Raw genomic sequence first — 24,755 nt, 5'->3', positions numbered from 1 at the left:
ATACTATTGCTTCTTCATGTTTACAGGTATTGAAGGAGTAACTAAGGAAGCAGATTAAACACACTATTTAAGCAGCAGCATTCAAAACAAACAGCAATTACATTTTGAGTCTGATAACTTTTGATGAAAATCTGTGTAAACTCTCTTCGTTGTGCTCTACGGAACCCTCTACTCAACTGAAATGCCAAGTCATACCTCACTGTCTTTGAAAAACATGGAGTAGCAACCTTTGAAGCACATAGAAAAATATTTATGTGTACATACACACAAGGTAAAAACTCAAAAGTCACAAAAACAAACTTTGTACAAGTGAAAGCTTAAACCTTAGATGACACTAGTCCTCTGAAGAAAGTGCTAATACAATAAAGGAACATTTTATGTTGTTACTTCCCATGCCATATTTTCTGCTAAGATAAAGGTTTGCAGCAAATCCTGTTGGAAGTCTTTCTCTAATTTTATATCTGCAATTCAAAAGATAATGTCTGATGGGTTTTTTATTTGTGAAGCAATCTTCTCACCTATTCTCCATTTTCTCCTCAGCCCTTTTTAGACATTCATACAGAACTACAGCTTGTCCCCAGCCCTGCTCACAATACACCATTCAGGAATATACAATTCTGGTATAATTTCAGAAACCTGAATGCACAACCTGTCTTGATTCAGTCAGCCTTAGTACCTGCTCCTTCAGCTTATTAAATGTGACATTTTCAAATAACAAATCACTGGCAAATCTACAGAAAAGCAGAAACTACTCTAGTGGCTTCATTCTATTTAAAATTAATTCAGAATAATTCAATCCAGTGGGTCTTTATAACTGGATTTTCTGTAATAATCTTTCTATTTGCTAAACCAAGTTGAGACTACTGTCAGTTGCTTCACTGACTACTTGAGAAGAAGAGGAGGTCACACATTACCAAGGATAACTAAATTGTAGTCATTATTAGTAGCATTTATATTCTAACACATGGCTGAAAAGCTCATTTTCTGCAGCAGTAAATTCCTCTGCTTCCTCTCAATATTATATGGGTCTCTATCCCTTATTAAATCTACAGCAAACTCTCAGCAGTATCCAAACTTTTGTCTTTTCTTAGATCAAAATCAAAGAATGGAAAGAGACCCTTTATTTACATCTTTAAACACAATTATGAGAAGAGGACAGCCATGTACATTTATTTTAATCAAGCACAGCACACCTTTCAAATACCTTGTTCCAGTCTCCTCCTCCTGCCTTTGTATATCAGTTTCAAGTCCAGAACTCACGGCACAAGTTGCTGAAAAGGTGCATTAATATACACCAAATACACACTGACATAACCAGATTACAGACAGGATCTTGCTTAGAGATGTAGTTTTTCAATGTGCTTTAATCCAGTCTGAGGGTGACCTCCAAAAAGAAGTGGTTGCCTCCTACACCACATCTGTCTGTGCTTATTTGCACACTCCTTATACAATCACTACCAAAGCACCAAGCTTTAATAGCTTGACAAATTCAGTTTTCATTGGGTCAGTGAGCTCTTTCAACTCCCTGTAGACTTACATGACCCTGAGTTGCCACGTGTGCATCATGTTTTGGGAAAGAAGAGCTGGAACAGAATTGCTCATTGCGCTGGATGCCTAAAAGTATGCTGGAATAAACATACTGCAAAACCCTATGAAGTTTACCCACTATGTTTCATCAGTGTTACTTTTTTTTTTTAAGTGAAGTAAGTTTTGCAAGGACAATAATGTTTCTTTATGGTGAAAGGGTCGGGAAGTCTGCAGCTGTATATTCCTCTTCATTTTCACAATGTGTATAGTTTTCCTGACCCTTTTTTCTCATGTCACACATTAAAATACTTGTGAGTTGCATAAATTCTGATTCTAGAGGCTACAACCCCAGCAACACAGCAACAGCTATCCACATGGAGGCAGGTAGCACATTGTGAAAACAGCATAAATTTAACTCCACTCAGTTATTTTTATTCCTTTTTTGTAACTTTTGCTGCTTAAAGAAAGTAGGTAGCATACATAAGCTGTGCAGACAGATAAGGCAACTACTACTCAGAACAAAGGATGACTATTCAACAAGAAAAACTTACAATGCTAACGTGCTAAAGAGCAAAAACTTTTTTGTTACTTAACATCTCTTTCCTCCTGACTGCATTATCAATCTGAATTAAGCCAGTACAACTGTCCGTACATGCCTGCTATAAAATTGCAGAGGGACTTTACCAGTTCAAAAGTAACAAAGTAACCATGGATTAAGAAGGTAAATGTTAAAGTTTTTACCTTAAATTTTAAAGTACTTCAAAACCAAACCAAAGCAAAACGAGCATGTATCAGTTCCTTCAGCTGTTTTTGCCATGTGGCTAAGGGCAGGATGGAGAAGAAAACTAATAAGAAAACAAATGCTTTAGCCAGTATTACTACTGCTGCTAGGGAAATATGGTTTGTTAATTTATAAAGGACTGGAATTACAGAAAGAGTAGAAAATTAAATTCAATGGAAACATGAGAAACTGTGTTGAGGGGGATAATTTATTTTTTTACTAAAGAATATAAGAGGACAAAATACTGCAGAGAAACAACCAAAATAAAACAGATCCCCTACAAGACTTTGATCAAAGGATATACTACAATTATTCAGGTTCAGATAACTATATTTTACAGAAAAAGCCATTTCACCAACTCAGTGCAACAGTATACAGTTCAGTATAAAAAAGGATTCTTACCAATGTCTCTCATGAAAATACCAACATGCTGGACTAAGAAAAGCACTGCAAGTCTTCGGAGACAAAACAAAAAAACACCAGAAAAAACAACTTCTCTGCCTCAGTAATCGATTTTTCAAATATTCTTGCACAGAATCATAATTGCCATCTAACTAACTCGTAGCAAGGTAAAAGAAACTAACTACCAATTATAAATTCCATGACAGAGGGATTATAATCAGCATAATTCTTGAGAGAAGTCAAGCTTATATTTATATACAAAGTACTCTGTATGTGTGAATTCCTGCAAATACCTGTAACTCCCCTAAAAAGTGTGACTCTAGTAATTGAATTAAGTTTCAAATTTAAGGGAGGGGGGCAAGGTTAAGCTTAAAGGATGATGCAATTTAATGGTCTGAAATAATACACAACTTCTGCAGTCTCTCTAGAATAGTTCATGCAAGATAACAGACTCACCTCCACTCTTGTTTACCTGAGTCAACTGATGGGGTACATTAGTTTCTCAGCATATTCATCAAAAAGAAAATAGAGTGAAAAACCAGGACAGATATTCTCAATAGCATGTATTGCAGAGAGACTCAATACACTCAATCCTCCTATCAATTTTCTCAAATGTTCATTAGTTCACTTGATTCAATATTTGCTCCAGTCAGCAGAATTGTGGCTTGCAGCACTGCATGCAAGAGCAGGACTGCACACACTCTCTAATCCTGGTGGGTTTGCACTTCCTCAAAGCCACACAGAAACCATTCGCTCTGTTGTTTAAGATTGTGAAATATATTTGCCTAGTTCTAGAGAAGGTGAATCATCAGTAGCTCTTGATTTGCCACAGCAGCTTGATATGTTGCCCTCTGAGTTCTTCTGCTGCAAACTTTAAGCAACATAGCTGATTATATGTATGACATTTCTGGTGAAAACTATCAGATATGAAAGAAATGTAGTATCGTGCCTTACAAAGAAAGTAAGCTTGTGGTAATGCATGTTGTGCCTCTTAATATCAAGTTGGGCTTCCCGTCCTTCTCCTCCCTCATTTTTAAGATCAGAAGCTCAAGCACATCCCTCATACTCTGCTTGGAAATGTATAAGTTTCAGGGAGGGGGGAAAAAAAAGAAAATATATATATGTCAGAAACAGAAACAAATTTTGCAGACATAAGATTACATTTGAAATAGGGAAAGCATTTTGAATCAATTCATTTCCATCTGCCTGAAAAAGCTTATCTGAAGTGAAACATATCCAGAACAAAATCCTGTGATTTGTAAGTCATCTGAAGGGACACAATGAGCTTCTCTCTGAAGATCATCTTTAAGTTTGACCTTTAAGTTCAAAGTAGGCAAGCATAAGCAGTCTAACTAAAAAATCAAAAAAAAAAAAAAATCAAAGACCTGATAGAAAGAAATTATCTCAGCCCTCTGCAATATAGTTGCTGGATTCTTCCACCATATCCGTTCCCATAAGCGAGAAATTTCTGCACACTCACAGTCAAACAATGTGATGAATAGAAGGCTTAACAGAAACAAGTCTCTTAAGTATCTCAGTAACTCTTAAAATTTAATTTACCATTTGTAATTGTTTGCATTTACAGCTAAAAAAGTATCTAAACATTCAACAGAACCTACATTTAGAAACACAAAATGTCACATTCAAGCCAGGATTCAGCTTGATATATATGATGTTTGTCCCTGTGTGTTTCACGCATGCCATCTGCCCGACCTCCTGCAAATGCAAGTCATCAATGCAATTAGGAGCTGAGGAAGCTGTGCAGCAGATGGACCAGGAGGTGTGCTTCAGGACTTGCCCAGGCATTCCCCAAAGCCAGCACAGAGCTGATCAATAATCATGGAATACCAGAAATTAGACACATATAAAGGCCCCTAACCTCAGGCATCTTACTCTAAGTGAATCCTGTTTCAAGAGTTTATGCTCTAATAAGAGAATTAACAACCTAGTAACAGAAGTGACAGATAACATGAATTTAAGTCACACAGCCAGTTTCTCAATTTTTCCTCAGCACCAATACTCACATATTTTAACAACAGTATTACAGTTGTATACATAAAGCACTTCATTTACATAAATTATGACAGAAACTCAAAGAAACAAAGACTATTTTCACTTAAGTACTTGGGTTCTTCATGAATCAAAATTTTAAGGCCTAACCAAATATAAATCGGAAAAATCAAGCCACCCTATATTTTGCAACAGTTGAGCTCTCCTTGTGTTATACAAGCATTCTGTTCCTCCTGCTTCAGATACAACACAGCTTTTTACACCTACATGCAAAGTTTAATTCTAGAGTTACTGTATCTTCAGTTCATGATGCCATTCCCAGAACAACAGTATTTTCAATCACCATTTCATGTCATAAGACAGGGATTTGTATGCAGTAGCTCTAGTCCATTTAGTTAAGAACAAAAATGTCTTTTTCCTTTTTAGCTAAACATACATTTTAATAATAAATAAACATAAAAAATATATAGTTTTGAACACCCAGCTCAAAAGCTATTTCACCACAAAGTGCAGGCACAGTGGAAAAATAATTTCAAATGAGGAATGAAGGTAACTAATTAAGCTTGACAGACAGTGAATGTTTCGTGAAATACATAAGCAGATCCATGTCCAAAGATGCTAACAGAAATGGAGCATCCCTATCCCAGATCTTTAAATATAGTTTGTGGAAACTTTAGGAACTGGGGAATAAAACCAGAAATAAAATCTCAAAACATCAGACTGTATTGGAAAAAAGGTACAAGAACAGAAGATTTTTCTTAAACCCTTGATATCTAGCCTGCATTTTGCTTTCATGAGTGGCCAACAACATATGCTTAAGTAAATGCAGACTATAAAAGCAGGGCAAGAATGCTGCAATAGTTCCCTCCTACCAGCATTTAGCCATCTGTGGCTTATACTCTTCTGCACAGAGACTGTTCCTGCAGGTTTGACAACCCTTGTTAAATTTTCATTTAATCACTTTTCAAACAATTTTAACTTTTGATATGAATGTAATTACAAGCTGCTGGAAAGAGCATTTTTTTGCTTTACTTAAATAAGCTGGGTTCTTTACAGGATCTCTGGATCTACATTATGAGAAATTACAATCAATTATTCTCTTCTCATGTCTATACCACTTGCAATCTTAAAAACTTCCTTTATATGCATCTTTCTCATTTCTCCCCTCCAGGGAGCAAGAAGCATAGTCTGTTTGGTCACTTCTGGAAACCATTCCATCCTTGCTGACTTCCAATGCATCATTTCTAAGACCACTGTCTCTCAGGAGCAGCAGAGAGCAGAACTGCAGATGGAACACATGATATCTTTATAAAGTGGTGTTAACAGTTCAAATTTTTTTTCTCTATTGTTTTCGTATTTGTTGTTTTGACAAAAGAATCAATATTCTGACTGAATCATTCACAGTAATTCAAATGCTGCACACCCCACCACCACAGATAAAAGTCTGTAAGAGTCCATGCTTGTGCAATTTATACCAGTTTCCTCCTCCACTCATATGGGTCAGTTTGCCTTTAACAAAACTCCACTAGAGCCATTTCATGTGGTCAGAACTGCACAGCTGCTGGCTTTAGCAGGTTGTTTGTACTCTGTTAAGTATTTTCTTTTGTCACCTCACCATTCACCCCAAAACACCACAAACCCCTAGAGAACTGAAATAACTCTCTGCAGGAAAAGCAGTTCATGTAATCCTTGACAGCTATGTACCTTCAGAAACCAGGTAAGCAACCTGGCTGAGGTTTACTGTAAAACTGGCTTATATTACACTTACCTATACACATATCAACTCTGCCTTGCAGATTTGGGATGGCAAGTTTCCCCTCCGCAAAGTTTGCACCGATTCTGCCTCACCGCAGTACGCACACCCATTCCGTTCTCAACCAGCTTTATTCTTTGCTACAATTCAGACTTGCAAGGCTGAAGTTCTCAAGATTTCTTCATCCCTTATACCCTTGGCACTTTTTTTAAAAGAAAAAAAAAACCCAAAACACTGACTCTAGTCTCCCATTCCTTTACTGGCAAGTCATGAAATTTAAAACTTGCTAAATTCAAGCTCCATTAAACAGTTCAGCAATTTTGGATTTTAGACCCTTTAAAAACTCCTAATACTAACAAGTTAATAGGAACTTTAGTTTGAACTTCAAATTGGGATTTTTTTATCCTGATTTGTTTCTTTTTATTCCTCTGTGGGAAACTTCCTCAGCTTCCATAAACAACAGAAAAATGAATTATATATTTTGGCCTTCTTCAATAGCTTTATATTCCCCAAATACTTTTGAGACCCTATTATAATTTACAAGCGCAGATATGGGTGTGCTTCCTTTGCTATTTGTTCATACCTGCTTTATTGCAAACTTTTCACGAGCTTTTATCGATACCCGATACACACTGACTGTCAACAAACACATGACGAAAATCAGCTCTAAGCATTTTGGCCCTTTCAAAATGTCCTCAATCTTGTATCACTCCTTTTGAAATAAAATATGGACTTCAGTGAGTTTTTTTCAGGACAGCTATGAAGCTGAATTTGAGACTATGTTTGAGCACATAATGATGAGAATTCTATTACAGAGAATGCTATCAGTTCTTCAATTGCTGCATCTTAAACCAATTCCTGGGTTCTGCTCAAGAAGGACTCAAGACCTGTTCAATACATCTTAACTGAATGTTACCTGTCAATGCAGTTGAATTTATTTACCTACCATGACTAAGCTTTCTATCAAGTACAGCAAATTAAACATTCATACCTACATAATCAATGCTCTGTAATTAAGACTTATCCACAAATTATCCCTACTCATTCCTGGCCTGTTAAGACAGTATCCACACCTTAAAATTACTGACACTTTCTCAGCTGACCATTTTTAAAGACTTCTGCCATTCATATACTAGCAAGCATACATTTCTTTTTGATGTAGTTACCTATTGATGAAACTATTTCTTGACACTTCTCTGTTATTTTCTACTATGCTCTATTTGCCCATTTTCTTGGTTGGTGACAACCGAAGACTGAAATAAATGTTTTACTAATGCTCTGTATTTATTCTGGCAAGGACAGGCTGCTGCTGCAGAACAAGACTGGCATTATGTTTTTCAGTCTTGTTTCTGGATCATTTGGCAGTACAAACAAAAGCTACACATCCCCTCTTCACACAGCCCACCTCTTCAGTAACATTTTGTCATGTAACATGATCCTTCAAACATTCCTGTTTTTTTCTTTAAAAATTATTTTTCAGGAGTAAGCACACATGCATAGCAGTGGTGATGCATCCTTATTCCATATATTTTTGAAGTATAACCACATATTACTATTATATACAAGTTTCACAGTTTACTCAGGGTAAGAAAAGTAATTACACCTCTGCTGTGCCCTCCATAAACACAAGCATACAACATATTAAATAGGGGTAGTATACATACAGAACAGACTCAGGGAATAAAAGAAATCCTGGCATATGATTATTCTAAGCCAGCCATATGAGAATATTTATCTCAAAGTAGGTATTTATTTTAGCTGCTAGAATATTTTTTAATAAAATCCGGAGTTAAAACTGATCAAACTATGGGTAGTGACCCTCCCCACATCCTGAAAAAAGCATGAACATTTATGCTTTTTTATTATCTTCCTCATGAAAGGAACAAGCATTTGCTATAACATTTTCAATGTCTATGAGGTTTCCATTCACCTTTCTGTCAAGCAATCAGAACTCTGGTTTGTCAAAGACAAGACACAACCAAGGACAGTAAGATCTTGTGCAGTATTAAGTTCTAAGAGCAGCTAGAATCAATTTAAAAGATCCCTTCGTAATATGAGGAAAAATCTACACTTTATTTTTAACCTCCATCCTTGCTGTAGATGAGTACATTTTTCTTCCCCATTTGTAAATGGGTAGTTTAAAAGGCAATTTAAAAGTTGGAGATTACTAAGTTTTGTTTCAGACTTAAATACAGGATACTTTTAAGTCCATAATACCTTGAGAAATGGTAAAAAAACCCCAACATACTCCCATTAAGTAGCCTGCTCACTGCAGTAACTTCAAAAGCAACAAAATACATGACACTGCAAGACTCTTATCCATTTCAAGTACTAAAACTTTAAAGGTCACATGTAAGTCTATACATGAATTATACTACTAATTACAAGAGCATTAAGCCACCTCCCTCCTGCTGTAGCTTGGAATTGTCAGACAATCATTATCTTTTCCAGCTACAAGAAGATAGGCAGACCACAATTTAATGCATGTCTATAAAATTCATCAAGTTATATTTGACAGCGGAAAAAGAAAGGATAACAAAGAAGCATGGACTTAAGTTTATTTTCATGTCTATGGTATGCCCCTCAAAAAGGTTACAACCATATCAAATTTGTAATTTTCACCCACACAAAAGTTTGTATTTGTAATAGAAAGTTCAAACTTTAAATCTGAAGTCCTGATGTGAGATATTTCAAATGAAGCTTTCAAGGTGATCACTAAAGTCCTAATTTCTCCATTAAATTCTGATATAGAAAGCAGCTCAGACTAAGATTCTTGAAAGAACAAAAGAAGTAATAATATGAGTACTGAAGTACTTTGAAATCTCCAGTGTGGTTGCTTTCAATACAGCACATATGCATTAGATTATTAATACAATGAAACATTAATTCTCCTTGTTCCTTTATTTACATCCATGAAATTTTTTGAGAAAAGTTTAGACCACATAAATTAAGACAACTACTCATGTGACAACTATTCTTTCTTTTCTCACGTGCCAATAAGAAGACAAGTGGAAGGCAAGAGCACCACTACACAATATTGTTAACTCCATCCATGCTGCAAACTACTAAGTGCTTCTTTTACCACTGCTTACCAAAGTGTGAAGAATTTAAGGCATTCAGTTCCATATTTACTGGATCCACTGGATCCATAGTTCATAATAAACTATTACGAAAAAATTTATTTGCATTAACTACACAAATTCTTCTATTTAAAAATATAATTTCTATTTAACAGAAAGTACTTATACTTTCTACTGCACTGAGATTGTGCCTCTTCTACTCATTCTTTAAGAGCATTTTAGGACACGCGGTTAAATAAAAGCTGTTATAAACAACAACAGTCAGTCAAAGAACCTGTCACCTGCCTCAAGTTCATCACTGAAACCCTGGACAGCAACCAGGCAGACAGCAGCTTCTGCTTTCATGTGATAAGGCGGTGAACAAGGATAAAATGGTCCAAGTACTGCTTTTCCTTCAGTGTAAAAGACTGTTAATAATTTGAACGCAGATTTGGTTTTGAGCAAGACTCAGGGATGGAGGTCAAACTTAGCTCCTCTTGTCTTCTTTTCTGCACGTAAGATACAAACCTGAAGCTTCTCAAACATTGTTGACCACCACAATCTGTTTTCCCCACAGTGTTAGGTACAATTTTAAAGAAAACTAGTTCTCTTTACAGCAAAATTTCTAGGCATTTGAGATCTATTTATATGCATAATTATGCACACATAATCACACAAAATAAAGTGCCATGTCTTAAATCGCAAGTGGAAAACATCGAAGTGTCTCATTTTGCTGCAGGTGAAGAAAATTTTAATCATATGTCTCAGACACTTAGATGGTCTTTATCTAGCTTTCAAACTTTCATGTAAATGCTGCAGCTGTCCTATTCCAACAATTTTACTTAAGGTTATAAAGCTCTGTTTCCATTCCAAAATAATGAAACCAGAGGTTAATTTATTCCTATTTATTTCCCCATACACCACACAGGATCCAGTACAGCATTCTTGCAACGTCACAGTCATTAGCCAAATGAAGCAAGCCAAGTTAAGGCTGCATTTTCCAGCTTTCCTGAGTTGCAGAAAAAGCCCAGTGATTTTATGCCAGCTGCTCAGTCCATGCAACAGTAACACCCAGACCTTTCTACACACTCTTAGCACCTGCAAGGTCACTTGCCAGCCATGTAGAGGTGTTAGTTTTACGTGCAACAGAACCATACTTTTGAAAAAAAAAAAAATCTTCATTTGAAAGGGCACTCCCATTAGTTTATGCTTACAACCTGCATCGAAAGTACACTGTTTTGTGCAAATATCTGTGTTAATTTTTAGCACATTACTAAAATTAAAACATGATAGGAAGCTACCGAAGAAATGAGGTACACTCTCAGAGTTTCCAATCTGTGAATTAAAAATAAGTAATGTGCCACTGGTGTGATTTCTTCGGTAGCTTATTTTTAATTCACAGATTGGAAACTGTAGTATAAAATGCTATTTAACATCTTCAGTAAACCTCAATATTTTTATCTCAATTTCAAAGTCTAAAAATATCTCCCCCCTAGTATCTCAAACTGCAAAGCTGCACAGTGCAATATTGAAGTATGCTGGTCATTCAAACATTCCTAACAACTAAGTGCAATGCTAACTGATATTCAGGAGTCACACATGTACTTCAAGATGAAAAAAAAAAGGCAGTAAAACGCTCCTGTATCCAACACTGGCTAAAATCTCTTGACATGAAATATTTACAAACCTAATTACATTTTTATTTCTAAATGAAAAGAAGGAATAACATTACAAAACCTGTTCAAGATTATTAGAACAGCAAGTGCTAAAGACAGTACATGCAGAATTCATATTACTAATGGATCATCTTTTTGAAACCTATCTCCCTTTAAGTAGACAGAAAAGAGAGCTTGAATAAACCCATTTATCTCAATGGTGAGTATTTTCAATTATCTTTAAAATATAACTCTTATGACATAAGAAAAGCGTGAAATGAAGAAGACTGAAGAGCACAGGAGAGCAGATATGATCCATTTGAACAAAAACAAGTATTAAACAGCATAACGTCAATAACTGTGCGATCTGGTACCCCATGAGTATACATGATAGATGGAGTACCAGGAATGCAGGGAGAGGAAAGAAATGAAACATTCTGAACTAAAATCACTTCAAAAGAGAAAAAAAATGTCCAGACTAATCATGATCTAAACATCTTATTAAAAGACACTCTTGGGTTTGGAAATAATTTAGTTCTGCTATTAAAGCACGTATACAGTTCTAAAATAAAAAGCTCAGACAAAAAACAAAAAATCCACCCATGCATGATAAAACAGCTATAAGCTGTATCAGGTAGAGTTAGTATAAGCTCCACATTCCCTACCCAAGCTTCCACATTGCTCTTGACTACAGCATCGTACTAAGAGCTCAGCATCCTCAAGGCTTCAAGTTCTTTTAAGAATTCTGGCTTCCCAACTGAAATTTCATCATCTACTAATACATCCGCACTAAAAATAAAAATTTAAAACTTTAAATTAAAGAACAGCAGCCAACAACACCAAGCCCAGAAACCCCTGAAGGAAACCAAGCAAAATCTCCAACACCAAGAAGAATTCCTAAAAGCTAAGACCAAGTGTGGACTGGAAAGAAGCAACATGAAGAAAGGGGAAGGGAAACAAAACTAAAACCGAACCAAACAAAAATCCCACACCAAATTTGTCAATATTTATCAATTCAAATGAAATTTTATCAAGTCTTTTTTTAACAGTTTGGTAATTTTTACTGTTACTCATCACTGAAGAATGCAGGGTTTACAGAAGACTAAAATGTGCTGGAAAAACTCAAAACTGTAGAGGGTCTGCCTTTTTTTTTTTTCTTTAATCTTTCTCAATACTTTGTTGACTATCAATTTTGTTCTCACTCATATCATGTATCAGTCACTCCACCTCTTTGCCTGGGATCAACATTAGGCCAATACACAAGAAATTACATAGGTAATTTCTATTCATACTTGTAACAATGCTGGCACATTCCAGTCCTTTGGAATTGTCTTGGCATCCTATGATTGATTAGAAATCAATAAGAGAATTGTGCCAGATATTTCAAACTCTCGGATCTTCACAGGCCTATTTTTAGCATCTCTTTACATCTATGCTCAAAATGGAGAGTATCATATAACAAGTATCATCAACACCTTACCCCTCAAAACAGATTTTTATTTAACATTTTCCTGTGTTCCATGAAGATATCTATAAAATATATAGGCTAGGTGTTGTTCATTTGGTTTGGGGTTTTGTTTATTTTCTTAATTTTAGATTCTGACATTAGATGTTTTTCATAGGAACACCACATACCATTTGTTCAATTATCCTTGTACAATATCATCTTTCTATGAAGTCCCACAGAAGCATTTTATGTTTTTCCTGATTGGAGACTTTTTGTATGTATGTGATTTTTCTTAAAGGTCTGGTTTGCCTAAGAGTAACCTATAGATTCTTTTACTATTTTACTTATGGAAATGAACCACAGATTAACTAAGCTACACACAGAATGTGTAGCTTGGTCTGTATGCATCCGACTAACACAGCTATAACACATTTTTGGCTTTCAGACACACACAGTAGAGTTCTGCCTTCTTTAACAGATAAAAATTATCACATCTCTTACTCAACTCTGTTTGCTTGGTACCTCCCCTCCTTTCTTGAATTCTGCAGAGCTGTGTTTCCCAAGTCCCTTCAGCCTATGATGCTCTACTGACAGTAGCTGTCTTTCCTAGACCAAAGTATTTTCTCTCTGCAAACCACGAATTTACACGTCACACAGGAAAGTTTTTGTCTGGATGCAGAAAACGTGAAACTCCTTCTCCCTGCCCACTCAAATCACCAATTTAGGGTTGGCTGTTACAGAATTGAATGAGAGTCATGTACAAGTTCGCTGGTCTCACTTCCTCGCTGCGTTTGTTTAAAGTGCAGACTAATCAACAACCCAATAAAAGTATCAACACCAATAAAACACCCAAACTGACAGCTGGGTGCCCCCAAAAAGACAAGCCTTCCTCATCTAGCTCTTCATAAGTCCGTGATTTCAGCTAGGATGTGTGCCAAGAACAGGGAAGAGAGACTGACTAAAATACCACTGGCTGATGCTCCCTCTCTATGAACACCCATGTGACAATCCTTCCTGAAAACTACACAAGTGAACATATTTAACAAGGTATCAAAATACTATCTCAATACCAGTTGTTCCCTGAAGGATTCCAGAAGAGGTCTGGAATGTTCACCTGATGTCAACAGTCAAGCTAATTTTTTTTTCAACTATACGTGAAGAAGACTCACAAGAACGGACACTGTTGACATCCTGAATGAATGACACAGTGGTTAACTGGAGACAAGAACTAAGGGAAGAAATTAAAAGATGACAATTACAGCAGAAATACACTGGAAGTGTGCAGAAAGAACAAAACCCCACGAAACAGAAAAGACAGTTCTTAGAAGAAATAGATGCATTCTGGTCACAAAGCAACAACTTCTCATTTTAAGCTTCAGCATTCCAGTTAGAGCTCTAAAATATGCAGCAGAACAGAGGTATTTAAAAGCTGTCCTGTGTCACAAAGATATGTTGAAGTCTTTCAAAATTAAATTTTAAAAGATAGTGAAAATCGATGCTAAAATTCAAAATACCAAAGGCTTTAACCGAACACATATTTCAGAATGAAGTCAAAGTTACACCTGAAAGAAATACCATTTTTATCTTCCAAGACAAACCCCAAGTATTTGATACTCATTATCCATTAACATTTTTCCAACCCAGATACAATCCACCTTGTTTTCTGCAAATGCATTCTTACATGCACACTGCCAACCATCCCCTTTCTTGAAGAAGCTCATCAGCATTACCATTCTGTATAGCCAAGATCTGATTGCATTTTAAACAATAAAAATTCCCACTATACACAACTTTTCTTAAATTAGCCCCATAAATTCTATATAAACAGTACCTTACACATCAAACGCAGAAGGCAACCTGGAAAGCAGTTTATGGGGCCACCCAAACTTACTGTTACCAAGTCAAGTTTTAAATCTTTGCAAAAGTAGATGAGACTGAAAGCCTGCTAGATAAACCCCAAGCTTAGCAAAGCAAGCAAGAGGAGGGAATGGCAGCTGTAACTTTTAGGGGTTTGGTTGTTTTTTTTTTTTAAATATACATCTTGGGTTTTACTAGCAAGAAGTGTCCATTTATACTCCTTGCTTACTTAAAGATAAATGTTTCAGAAGAACAATTACAACCAGAAAATAAATTTTCTATGGACAATAGTGACATGCAGACAACAGACAATGGTACAGATCTCTTTGTATTCAGCAAAGACATAAAAAATTCTTACCTTTGGATTCTAAAAAAGGACAACTAGTTCTCATGAAAGATGGGAAGGCAGCCTACCAAGAGCATCACTATCCAGATTACACTCATCCTCAACTTCTCCAATAAAATTAATTTCAGTGCAGTAACATGATAATGGTCTTCGAAATGTATTTTTACCTGTCCATCATAAATTAGGAAGGTATTTTCCAATGCACCCAGCATTTCCAACACATAGATGCACTTCAGTACTGACTGTTAACCTAACTTATTCTAATATACATGATCATATGTATATGTGAAGGACACAAGAAGATGAAACTAGGATCTAGTAAAAGGGTAAAAAGAGAGACAGAAACATGTACGTAGGTGAGACTTTCCCAGGTAATTTACAACTCTGTGCAGGTAAGGATGCAGATGAACCTTCCCACCCCTGGGTAAGTCCTACTCCAAATGTTACCTGTTTTCACAAAACCTAAGATCCACTGCTTAATTATATCCTGCTGCCTCATCTTCCTACACGTGCACGTAATGGCAGCACAAACTGAACAGAGCTGTTACTTTCACACTGCATGAGACCTACATCATCCAGCAGGATCCTTGCATGACAGACTAAAATAACCCAAGGAGTGCTAAAGAATCTTTCAAAACTAAGTTCCAGGTCTCTTTGGTTGGTAGTTCCAAGAACTCCAAGAAGCACTTGCACACTTTTCTTTGAAGCACATACTAGGTACATATCCACATCATTTTACATTACTTGAAGTTTGGAGTTTTATGGAAGAGTTGCTTCACTCCCAATTTGTAGTTGAATTAGCAGCTTTTATACAAGCAGGGGATTATGGTTTGCTTAGCTTGGTCCTACGAAATCACCTTTCCAGGCAGAAAAATACACACTCCAGATTCTGACACAAAGTACTAGCAAGTTTTGTTCAGTCTACTAAAAACTTCATGATCAGATGAGGATCTTTTGCCCCCCAAAACCTTTCATGGATTATGCAAACACAGCGTGTTTACAGTAAAGTTTCCTATACTGTAATATGCCTGAAAACCAATACAGAAACAGCAGTGGAGGTAACTCACGGGAAAGCAGCTTTTAAATCTAATCCTGCTGACAGCTTGTTGCCTAATGCTTTCTGCAAGTGGACAATTTTAAGGATAAACTCATTCCTTACCAAGATTAAGAGTTGTTGCTATGCAAATAAACAATATGAAGCTCTAAATTAGGTCTATTACATTAAGTGACTAAAGAAATGTTATGTTTTCTACACAGAGAGAATATCTTTCAGAAAGGACAACATTACATGAAAAAAACCACATTAAACTCGGAGTCCACTGTTCTGTATTAATCCAGACACAATCTCGTGAATCATCAAACACCGGATACTACAAGTATCAGGCTTAATTTCATCCCTGCTAAAAAGTCAAAGAACATCTATAATTCAGGTTGCAATACTTAATTCATATTTTGCTTTCTTATCTTCTAATAGACTACAAAAATGGTCATACTAGAAGAATCTCATTTTAACACCTGCTCAGAGGTCAGACTGTCACAGTAACATACACCAGGAATGTTGCAGGCTTTTTTTTATCTAAGAATTTGTAAACCAAAAATAAACAATGTATAATTGTAACACAATTAAGTGCAACAGCACAGATTTATAAGAAAATATAGGGAGATTAAAAATGACAAAAGGATATTATTAAAGATTCTTTAAAAAAAAGATTCTTAAAATAAAATATTCTTAAATACTCAGTCTAGAAAGCAGAGCTGCAATTTGTTTGCCTATTGTACAGGAATACCGTATTTCTGGTCAGTGCTTGCTCATTTCTCAAATACTTCAACAGGATCTTATACAGACAATGTAAATAGTGGATTTAGGGAAAAAAAAAGAAAATATTTCAAAAAATGAAATAAAAAAGAGCCTGGATTAGTAACAACTACTAGTTAGAATATCTGACATACTACTAATAAGCAACATTTTACTACAGACATGTAATTGGAAAAAAAAAAAGACCGTAATGGCTGAGTTTTGTATTAATCAGATAATTTCAGTGAAGACCAACCAACTAAATATTCAGACTGAAAAAAAAGGTGTTGATTTGAAGATATGTAATTACTGTCATGATTTTTCAAAGTTATCTTTTTATTTAACAACCATTAAAAGAAAATCCAATAAAGCTGTAAAGTCAGACTTTGCCAGACTTAACACCAAACTGAATTTAACTCTAAATTACTATTTTACTAATGTTTTATCATTAATGTTGTTGCTCTCCAAAATAAAACAATTTCTCAGGAATAAAAAGTCTGTACTCCTTGCTTAAGGTGGCAAAGAAGCGTCCAGTTGAAGAGGAGTCTCCAACAGATGAGGAGCTAGATGGACAGAGCACAACATGTGCACCCTACTTGCAAAAGTATGAAATGCTATGAAAATCTCAGCTCAGCTTTCACAACCAGTTGCCCCACATGTGAAATAAGGATGATACCTACTTTCCTCTGAAAAGTTTTTTATAGCTAGACATGAGCATTACTCAAGAGTTACATATTGCCACTCCTGAATTAGGAGTCTATCACACACAAAACCAGACAATGGACCACAATACATTTAAAATCACCAACTATACTTTGTTGTGCCACAACTGAAAAAAGTTTATTTCACTAAGACTCTGTTAATTAAGATCACGTTTGATATTTTTCAAGTTCATGAAGCCCTCCTATATATTGTGTATATAGGTAATATACACAATCTTGTATGTCTTCTTTTCTGCTTCAATGGCTTTTATATCCACATCATATTGTTTTCCTATTAAGGCCCCAATCACATGATCAGATCCATAGGAAAAGGTTTCAGTGAAGCTGTAGGACAAAAATCACTGGGATGTGTGCTTGGGGGTCTCAGTTTACAAGACATTAGATGCAGGCTGTACAGTTTAGAGGGCTTGTTTTATAATCTGTGTAAAACACTGGATGGAGCTATGCTTGGAGGGATCTGGATGATACTTAAGACAGATCAAGCTACTGAAATAAAGTACAGCAGAAACACAAGATTAATATCAATGCCTAATTCTACGGATGACATGCAGACTGGATATAAATTTAGTTTAACAATAAAAACCCAAAAGTTTCTCTACTGTATTTCTAAGTTGAATGCACAGTCTCATGTCAACGGAATGGCCAAAGGATTACCAGTTTAATCCCACCTGCATAAATCATAAGACTAGTGTTGTCACTATTCTAGTGACAAGTGAAAAATGTAAGGGAAAAACTCTTTGTGATCAATTTTAATTTTTAAAAAATAAATAGTTGAACTATGGTTATTTCTGCCCTCGATCTGTCAGGGTCTTTTACACACAAAGAAAACAAAAAGAGGATTGTTCTTTTTTGGTTGGTTTTTTTTAAGTACTATAAAAGACAAATTAATAGAATGACAAAAAAAACCAGCATGAAATTACTTATATTCATTTTTAAAACAAGCAAGTTTCAGCTTCATGTTGTCTCTTCAAACAAATCCATTTAAACAAACATTATTCCTGTACAAAGTCAAGATAATTATCTCCAAGCCCAGAAACAATTACACTAGAAAGGGAGGGGCATAATCCATTTATGTATTATTTAAATAAACCAGGTCTTTCTCCAGAAGTCTTTCAGTAAATATGTCCATATTTTGCCACACAGGTTCAAGCCCTGCATGTAATTGTCATGTCAGAACTGTGAAGCCCAAGCTGTCCTTTTACGCTGCCTGTTATTGGATGTGTACATGTGCTTTGTACTATCCAGCACTGGTACTTCCCTCACGCTCCCAGACAAGGTGGTGCTGACACAGCTGCACTACAAAACCAATACCCCTCCTTCGGCCCAAGGCGGGCAAACGTTCGCACTTCTTGGGAATCCAACAACATGGGGGGCTGGACTAGATGATCTCCAGAAGTCCCTTCCAACCCCAACAATTTTGTGATCTTCCGAGGCCGCTCCAGCTCTGACATGCACGAAGGAAACCCCCTTCCCCATCAGTTGTTTCTCCACCAGAAACGACTCGGTTAAGGTTCTCCTTGGCACATCTCCCGGACCATCCTCTCCCTCTCTAGCCTTCTTTCCGGCTGCGAAGGGCCACCAGCTCCAGACGTGGCCCGGTGTCATTGTCTCTGCTCTCTGCCACCCCCGCTTCCTCACCCGTCCCTCCTCCCCCACCGCTGCCTGTCACCTGCTCCCTCCCCGCCGGCCGTCTGCTTCCAGGTCAGCTCAGCTCAGCTCCCTCTCTGCCTATTCATCCTGCGAGCGGGGAGGAGGAGGAGGAGGAGGAGGAGGACCCGCCGGGCGCTGCAGCGCCCTCCGCCGCCGCTGTCAGAGCGGGGCCCTGTGCGGAGGGGCCGCTCCCGGTGATGCTCGCCCGCAGCCCAGAGCACACACACACCGCCGGGGGCCTGTGGGGCTCTGCAGCACGACACAGACCTGTGCCACGGCTCAGCCTGCAGCCTCACTTCCCCTGACCCTTCCCCGCCGGGCAGCCCCTCTGCCTCGTCCCCCCAGAGGATCCACAGCCCCCCCGCAACACTAACACACAGGGAAAGCGGCCCCCGGAGCGCACCCCGACCTCTGGCCGCCCCTTCCCTTCCCGCCCGGGCTGCGCCTCACCTAAGGCCACCTCGCATGCTTTGCGCAGCTGGGAGTGATGCGCCTTCTTCACCTCCTTGTCGGCCAGGATCTTCTCCAGGGCCCGGGTCAGAAACATGTTTTTCGTCTTCTTCCCTTCATACATGGGCGCGATCGAGCCGTGAGAAGAGGAGGAGGCGGAGGGTGGGGTGAGGAAGAGAGAGCAGGGCCCCGGCCGCTCCCGCCGGGAGCGCTGCCAGGGGCCGCGGCGGGCAGGAGGGAAGGGCTCCCTCGGAGGGCGCCCCGACGCCCGCTCGGCGGCTCCCCCGGGGGAGGCTGGAGTGGGCCGGGCAGCGCCGACAGCCAAACCCGCGGCTGAGGAGGAGACGAAGCCTTCTCTCCCTTCTCCTCCCCCGCCCCTGCTGCGTGTGTGCGCGGACGGCGCCCGTCAGTCCCCGAGCCGCCCCCGGCCCGCGCCCGCCTCCATCAGCACCGGCGGCAGCAGCAGCGGCGGCGGCGGCCGCAGCAACAACCTGCCCTCGCCATGTTGGAAGGAAGCGACGTCAGGGCCGCAGCCGGAGCGGGAGGAAGCGGCGGCCGTGTCCCGGGAGGGAGGGCGGGCGGAGGGAAGCGAGAGGCGGGGGGCACTCGCCTTCTGCCCGCCCCGCGGCCGCGCTACAGGTGGAGCGGACCCGCGGGAGGCAGCGGAGAGGGCGGCACGGGGATGGCTGCTGCCACCGGGGAGCTGGATGAGGAGGAGGGGCAGGACTTCCCTTCCGGGCCACCAGCGCCAGGAGGAGGGGGAGAAGGAGGAGGAGGAAGAAGGTTCCCCCGGGATGCGACACCTTCCCCTGAAGGGCGGACTCCTCCGGGACTGGGGCAAGGGGTGTCCCTCGGAGAGGAGCTGTCGTCCTTCCCCGGCCGCCGCCTCCCGTGACGAGAAGCGCCCAGGGCTCCGGCTCCCGGGGGCAGCGGGCGGGGAGCAGCCCCCGCCCCCACGGGAGGGAGGAGCGCCTTGGGTTGCGGGACGCGTCCGGGCTTCCCGGGGCGTTCCTTCAGCCTCCTCCAACTCGCAGGGTTTGGGCTTCGCCTCCGCCTCGTCCTGTGGCCGCCTGCCCGCCCCCGTCCTCGGCCGGGGATGAGCGCTGCACCTGCGGGTTCGCATGGTGCCCTTTTCTTATCGCCTGCATCCTCTGCCTTTAAAATGCTGTCATCCGGCTTTTTTTCCCATTGCACGTGCACTAGGAATACAAAGAAAAAAAAACAAACAAAAAAAAATCAAAAAGCCAAAACAACAACACACCCTTCACTTACAAGTAAACAGTGCCTTTTGTGATTTGTTACTTTAATAAATCGTCGGAAATTTTTGTAAAATTATGGAGGGGGGGATGTTGTTATTTTGGTTTGGGTGTTTTTTTTGCTTACGTTCTTTGGCCCTTTTCCCTCCCCGAGAGTGAAAGGGTAATCTCTTCATGCTTGGTTTGGAGCCAAGAAAAGCTCAGATTGAAGCTGACTAGCTGCAAAAACATCGTAAGGGCCAGCTTTTGCACTCAGAGGTGGTACACCAGTATTTAAAAGCAGAATTTGGCACTAACTGAAGCCAGCTCTGGTTTGGAAAATTTTTACCTGATTAAAAAAAAATAATTGGAAATGGAAGGACAGAATTTCTACATATAACTTTTAGTCAGAGTGGGACACAGCTAATAGCATCAGTGTGCAGAAAGCAGAGATGGTTGTGGAAACCGGAGGCCATCTCTGACCTTGGAGAACAGAGAGCCAGCACACAGGAAAAAGGTTATCCCCAACTAACTTTCCCAGTCTGTTCTCTATTCCTGTGGTCCTGCTGCATCAGTCTTCCTGCATTAGTCCCAATCCCTTCCTTATCAAGAATTTGAGATAGTCTGTCCAGGCTGTCATGCCTCCATGCTAAGGCCTTGCAAGCAAATCAGCCAGTTCATTTGAGCACCTGTTTCTTGGTCTACAGTGGAGCAGTTGTAGCTGCATTAGTAAAGGTACAGTAATCCCAGCCTCCTAATGAAGAGGCAGCTAATGTTGCTCAGTGTGGCTTTAACCAGTTTCCCAAACGAAAAATTACTTGTGTCAAAATGACTTGCTGCCTCATAGGTACCTATATTTGGACTTTTTAAGGAATACCCTGGCACAGGGAATTCTGCTAAAGCTATAGCTGAATGGTAGGCCCAAATGTTAGAGCAAAATGCTTGTTCTGCTGAAATTACTTGATTTGTACCAGTGGCTTTTTCTGGTCACTGTCAGAACCCTCAGGCTATTTTACTAGCCAAATGATAAACAATACGGAAAATATTAAGAGGAAAATATGTGAATTTAGCATTGTAACAGCTTTGTGAGAGAGTTATAAGTCACATCACCAAGCACATTGATTCCTGAAAAAAAATACACAAGTTTTTAAAATTACCATATTCAGATTGCGTTGGTTTATTCAAAATACTGTGTCTTCAGCAGCACAATTGCTAAGCATAATGGAATTATTTCTACTAATTTATTTAGTGAAAACATTTTGCTTGTTGGTTAAATATCAAATTTTTTTTGAGTATATATGCAAGTTCAGAAATGCAGATGTCAAAATAACTGGTCTTTCAAAGCTGTGCACTAGTGACTACGTGGCAGGAGTAAGAATTTCCTTGGAATTATTGCTGGTGGTTTTGCACAAACCACTTGAGTCCAAATTTCCTTAGCCAAGTCTGAGCTTGCAAGTGTTATTTAGTAAATGGAGTTTGCTATTGATTTTCACAGTCTATTTAGCAGAAATAGACTTGCAATATCATGAAGACAATGGGTATCTGTACATAAAGAGCACTGAGCACTGCAGTTATCAGTTTTGTTCATATTAATGTCGTTTTCATGTTCTGTACATAAGGTAGTTTTACATGTAAAATATGTTTTAGTTGAGCGTACAAAATTGCTGCTGAAGCATCAAACTACTGGAGAAAAAGACCTGTCAAATAGAGACTCAGTTTCATGTCTATTAATCCTGCTCTAATATGAATAGATTAAACCGCTAGTTTTGGTTTGGGTATTTTTTAATGTGGTTTGAATCTTCAGTTTCTGTTCTCAGGTTCAAACAACTGCTGCTCTCTTGACTCAGTTTATAGCTTGGCACAACTGGGTATCTACATGCTAATCACAAGGTAATCACTATCCAAACCTCACAGCAGTGTGGAGCCCGTACTGAAGGACTGCGTCTGAAATTACACAGGAAGATCTTATAAATCCCCTGTCCAATAGGTCAGCATCCAATTTCCTTCCAAGAGTTGAGTCAATAAGGATGGAAATCACAGGGCAACTATGATATAAGCATTGGAGATAAAAAGACAGTCCCATGTTCTCATTTAGAGCAAAGATATGAATGGTGATCAGCTTGACTGCTGGGTCCCAATGCTTTGAATAGTCAGTTGTTATGACAGCTCGATGTACTAGGTGAGTCAGGTATTAAAATAATGTTTGGTCAATTATAAGAAAAATCATGGGTCTTTAAGGAAGCATTTTGAGGGCAGATTTTGTTACAGAGACTTATAGGCCACAAGGAACATGTTTAACTCTTTGCTGATTACTTTAAAAGCTAGTGGTTTATGTTTAGTGAAAGGAGAATAAGAAAACTTACAAGAAAGAAAAGGTGAAGATTTAGAATATTTATCTTACATGGATTCCTAACTAAAGATAGAATTATAGAATCATTCGATTCTATAGAAATGACCTTTAAGATCATTGAGTCCAACTGTAAACCCAGCACTGCCGAGTCCATTACTAAACTGTCCCTAGGTGCCACATTTTAAATAAATACAGATCTTTGCTTTACTAGTAATTGGCATCAGTAAATGTCTGACCCAAGGACTGTAATCCTCACAGCTGCAGAGATCCCTATTCAGTTGCTGGTGAAATTCTGAAGGCGTGGAAAAGGACTGGTAATTGTTTTTTCTGCTCAAACCACTAAGTGTGCTGGGAGTACATATGAAATATTATAGTTGTCCAGTCAAACCTGAGAAATGTTTTGTGGCCAACAAAAAAGAAACATGTTGGTATACATGTGCTAAAGCACAAAAGTATTACTGATTTTTGGAGCCTTTACATGTAAACATAGAGCAGCATGAGAGAAAAATTGTATTTGAGAAACACTGCAAAAATTATCGTCTAGTACGTTTTTATTTATAAGTTAATTGGAATATTGCAAAAGCCATTTATATTGTTTCATATATTTAAACCGTGGGTGTTAGATACTTGTTTAGTAAAAAACTGTAGAGAACTTTCCCTGTGATAGGGAACAATTAGCACCTGCTTCTGATGGGTTTATGTACCACAATTGTATGTAGTGCTTGTTTGAAAATGCTGAAAAACTAGGACTTTTAAGCCTTTGCTTAAAAGTCACATGGGCAGTAAAAGGGTATAGTAAAAGTGCAATCTCATGCTTGGAACAATCTGATGATTTTCAGCTGTTCAGCCTCCCAAAGGGAACTCTTTCACCTATATGAGCTCTCACCCCCTTTATTGTGTTGGTCCAGTTGTGCAACTGTGCAATCTGTGGTCCAGCCAAAAATCAGCCTTATAAGAAAGTTAGTTTTCAGTGCGATCAGGGAATTGATCAGACTTACCTGCATATTCAGTAAATCTTACAAAAGAAAGGGAGCAGGGAATGTAGGTGATGAGGAGGACTGGTCTGCTGCTCATGGTGGTACTGTCTTCTTAAATCATCTTGATGAGCTTTGAAACAGCACAGTAGTGTTAGACTGTGATCACTTTAAGCTAGAATAAGACAGAACTACCACTAAAGGATGCAATCCTTCCTACTCCTACCTGTATGTTTCTTGCTTCCTTGGTCAGTGTCAGCATTTGCATTGCATGTTGTGAAATATGTGATGAATTATATTCAGAATGTAATTAGATTGAAATTAACCTGACAAGAAACAGACTATTTTTTAATCCAGATATATTCCATACCCTGATTCATCAGGCAACCCCACAGATGTTTGTGTTAGCTCAAGAGTGAGGATAGCACAAGAACAGGAACAAGAAATTGGGTAACAGGAGGGCGGGTTAGCTTTTCTTTTTTGCAACAGTATCGGTTTATGTCAACTTTAAGCATTGTTTAAACTACTACTTTTAATATAACTTTTCTTGAGTATTTCCATTGTGCAAGAGACCACTCAGCCCTGTCTCTGTGTGTAACCCCATATATAGGTGGGATGGGTCAAAAGGACCAGTGTATTCATGCCAGTGTATGTGAACCTCTAGTTATGGTGGCTCAGCTGTCACCTTCTTTAGTTGCAGAATAATGCTTTGCATCTGTTCCTGTTCTGTTTTCGTGCACCA

The 24,755-nt window shown here is 38.8% G+C and overlaps 1 protein-coding gene across 2 annotated transcripts in view; it reads right to left on the bottom strand.

Annotated features, from left to right (window-relative positions):
- The window catches only part of ARFGEF1 (ADP ribosylation factor guanine nucleotide exchange factor 1), a 91,069-nt gene extending 71,409 nt beyond the window's left edge, over positions 1 to 19,660 (bottom strand). The window contains exon 1 of one of the 2 annotated variants that reach the window (XM_018079576.2): positions 19,455 to 19,660. In XM_018079576.2, coding sequence (XP_017935065.1) covers positions 19,455 to 19,578 — 124 coding nt within the window. In that variant the 5' untranslated portion in view covers positions 19,579 to 19,660. The remainder of the gene's footprint in view (positions 1 to 19,454) is intronic. The other variant, XM_029959264.1, reaches the window with a different exon arrangement.
- Positions 19,661 to 24,755: the final 5,095 nt, after the last annotated feature.

Source organism: Manacus vitellinus, unplaced genomic scaffold (assembly GCF_001715985.3).
Source record: "Manacus vitellinus isolate BGI_N305 unplaced genomic scaffold, ASM171598v3 scaffold_1_pilon, whole genome shotgun sequence".
Lineage (NCBI taxonomy): Eukaryota > Metazoa > Chordata > Aves > Passeriformes > Pipridae > Manacus > Manacus vitellinus.
The sequence above is the reverse complement of the archived record's forward strand: the minus strand, read 5'-3'. Positions and strand labels throughout refer to the sequence as shown.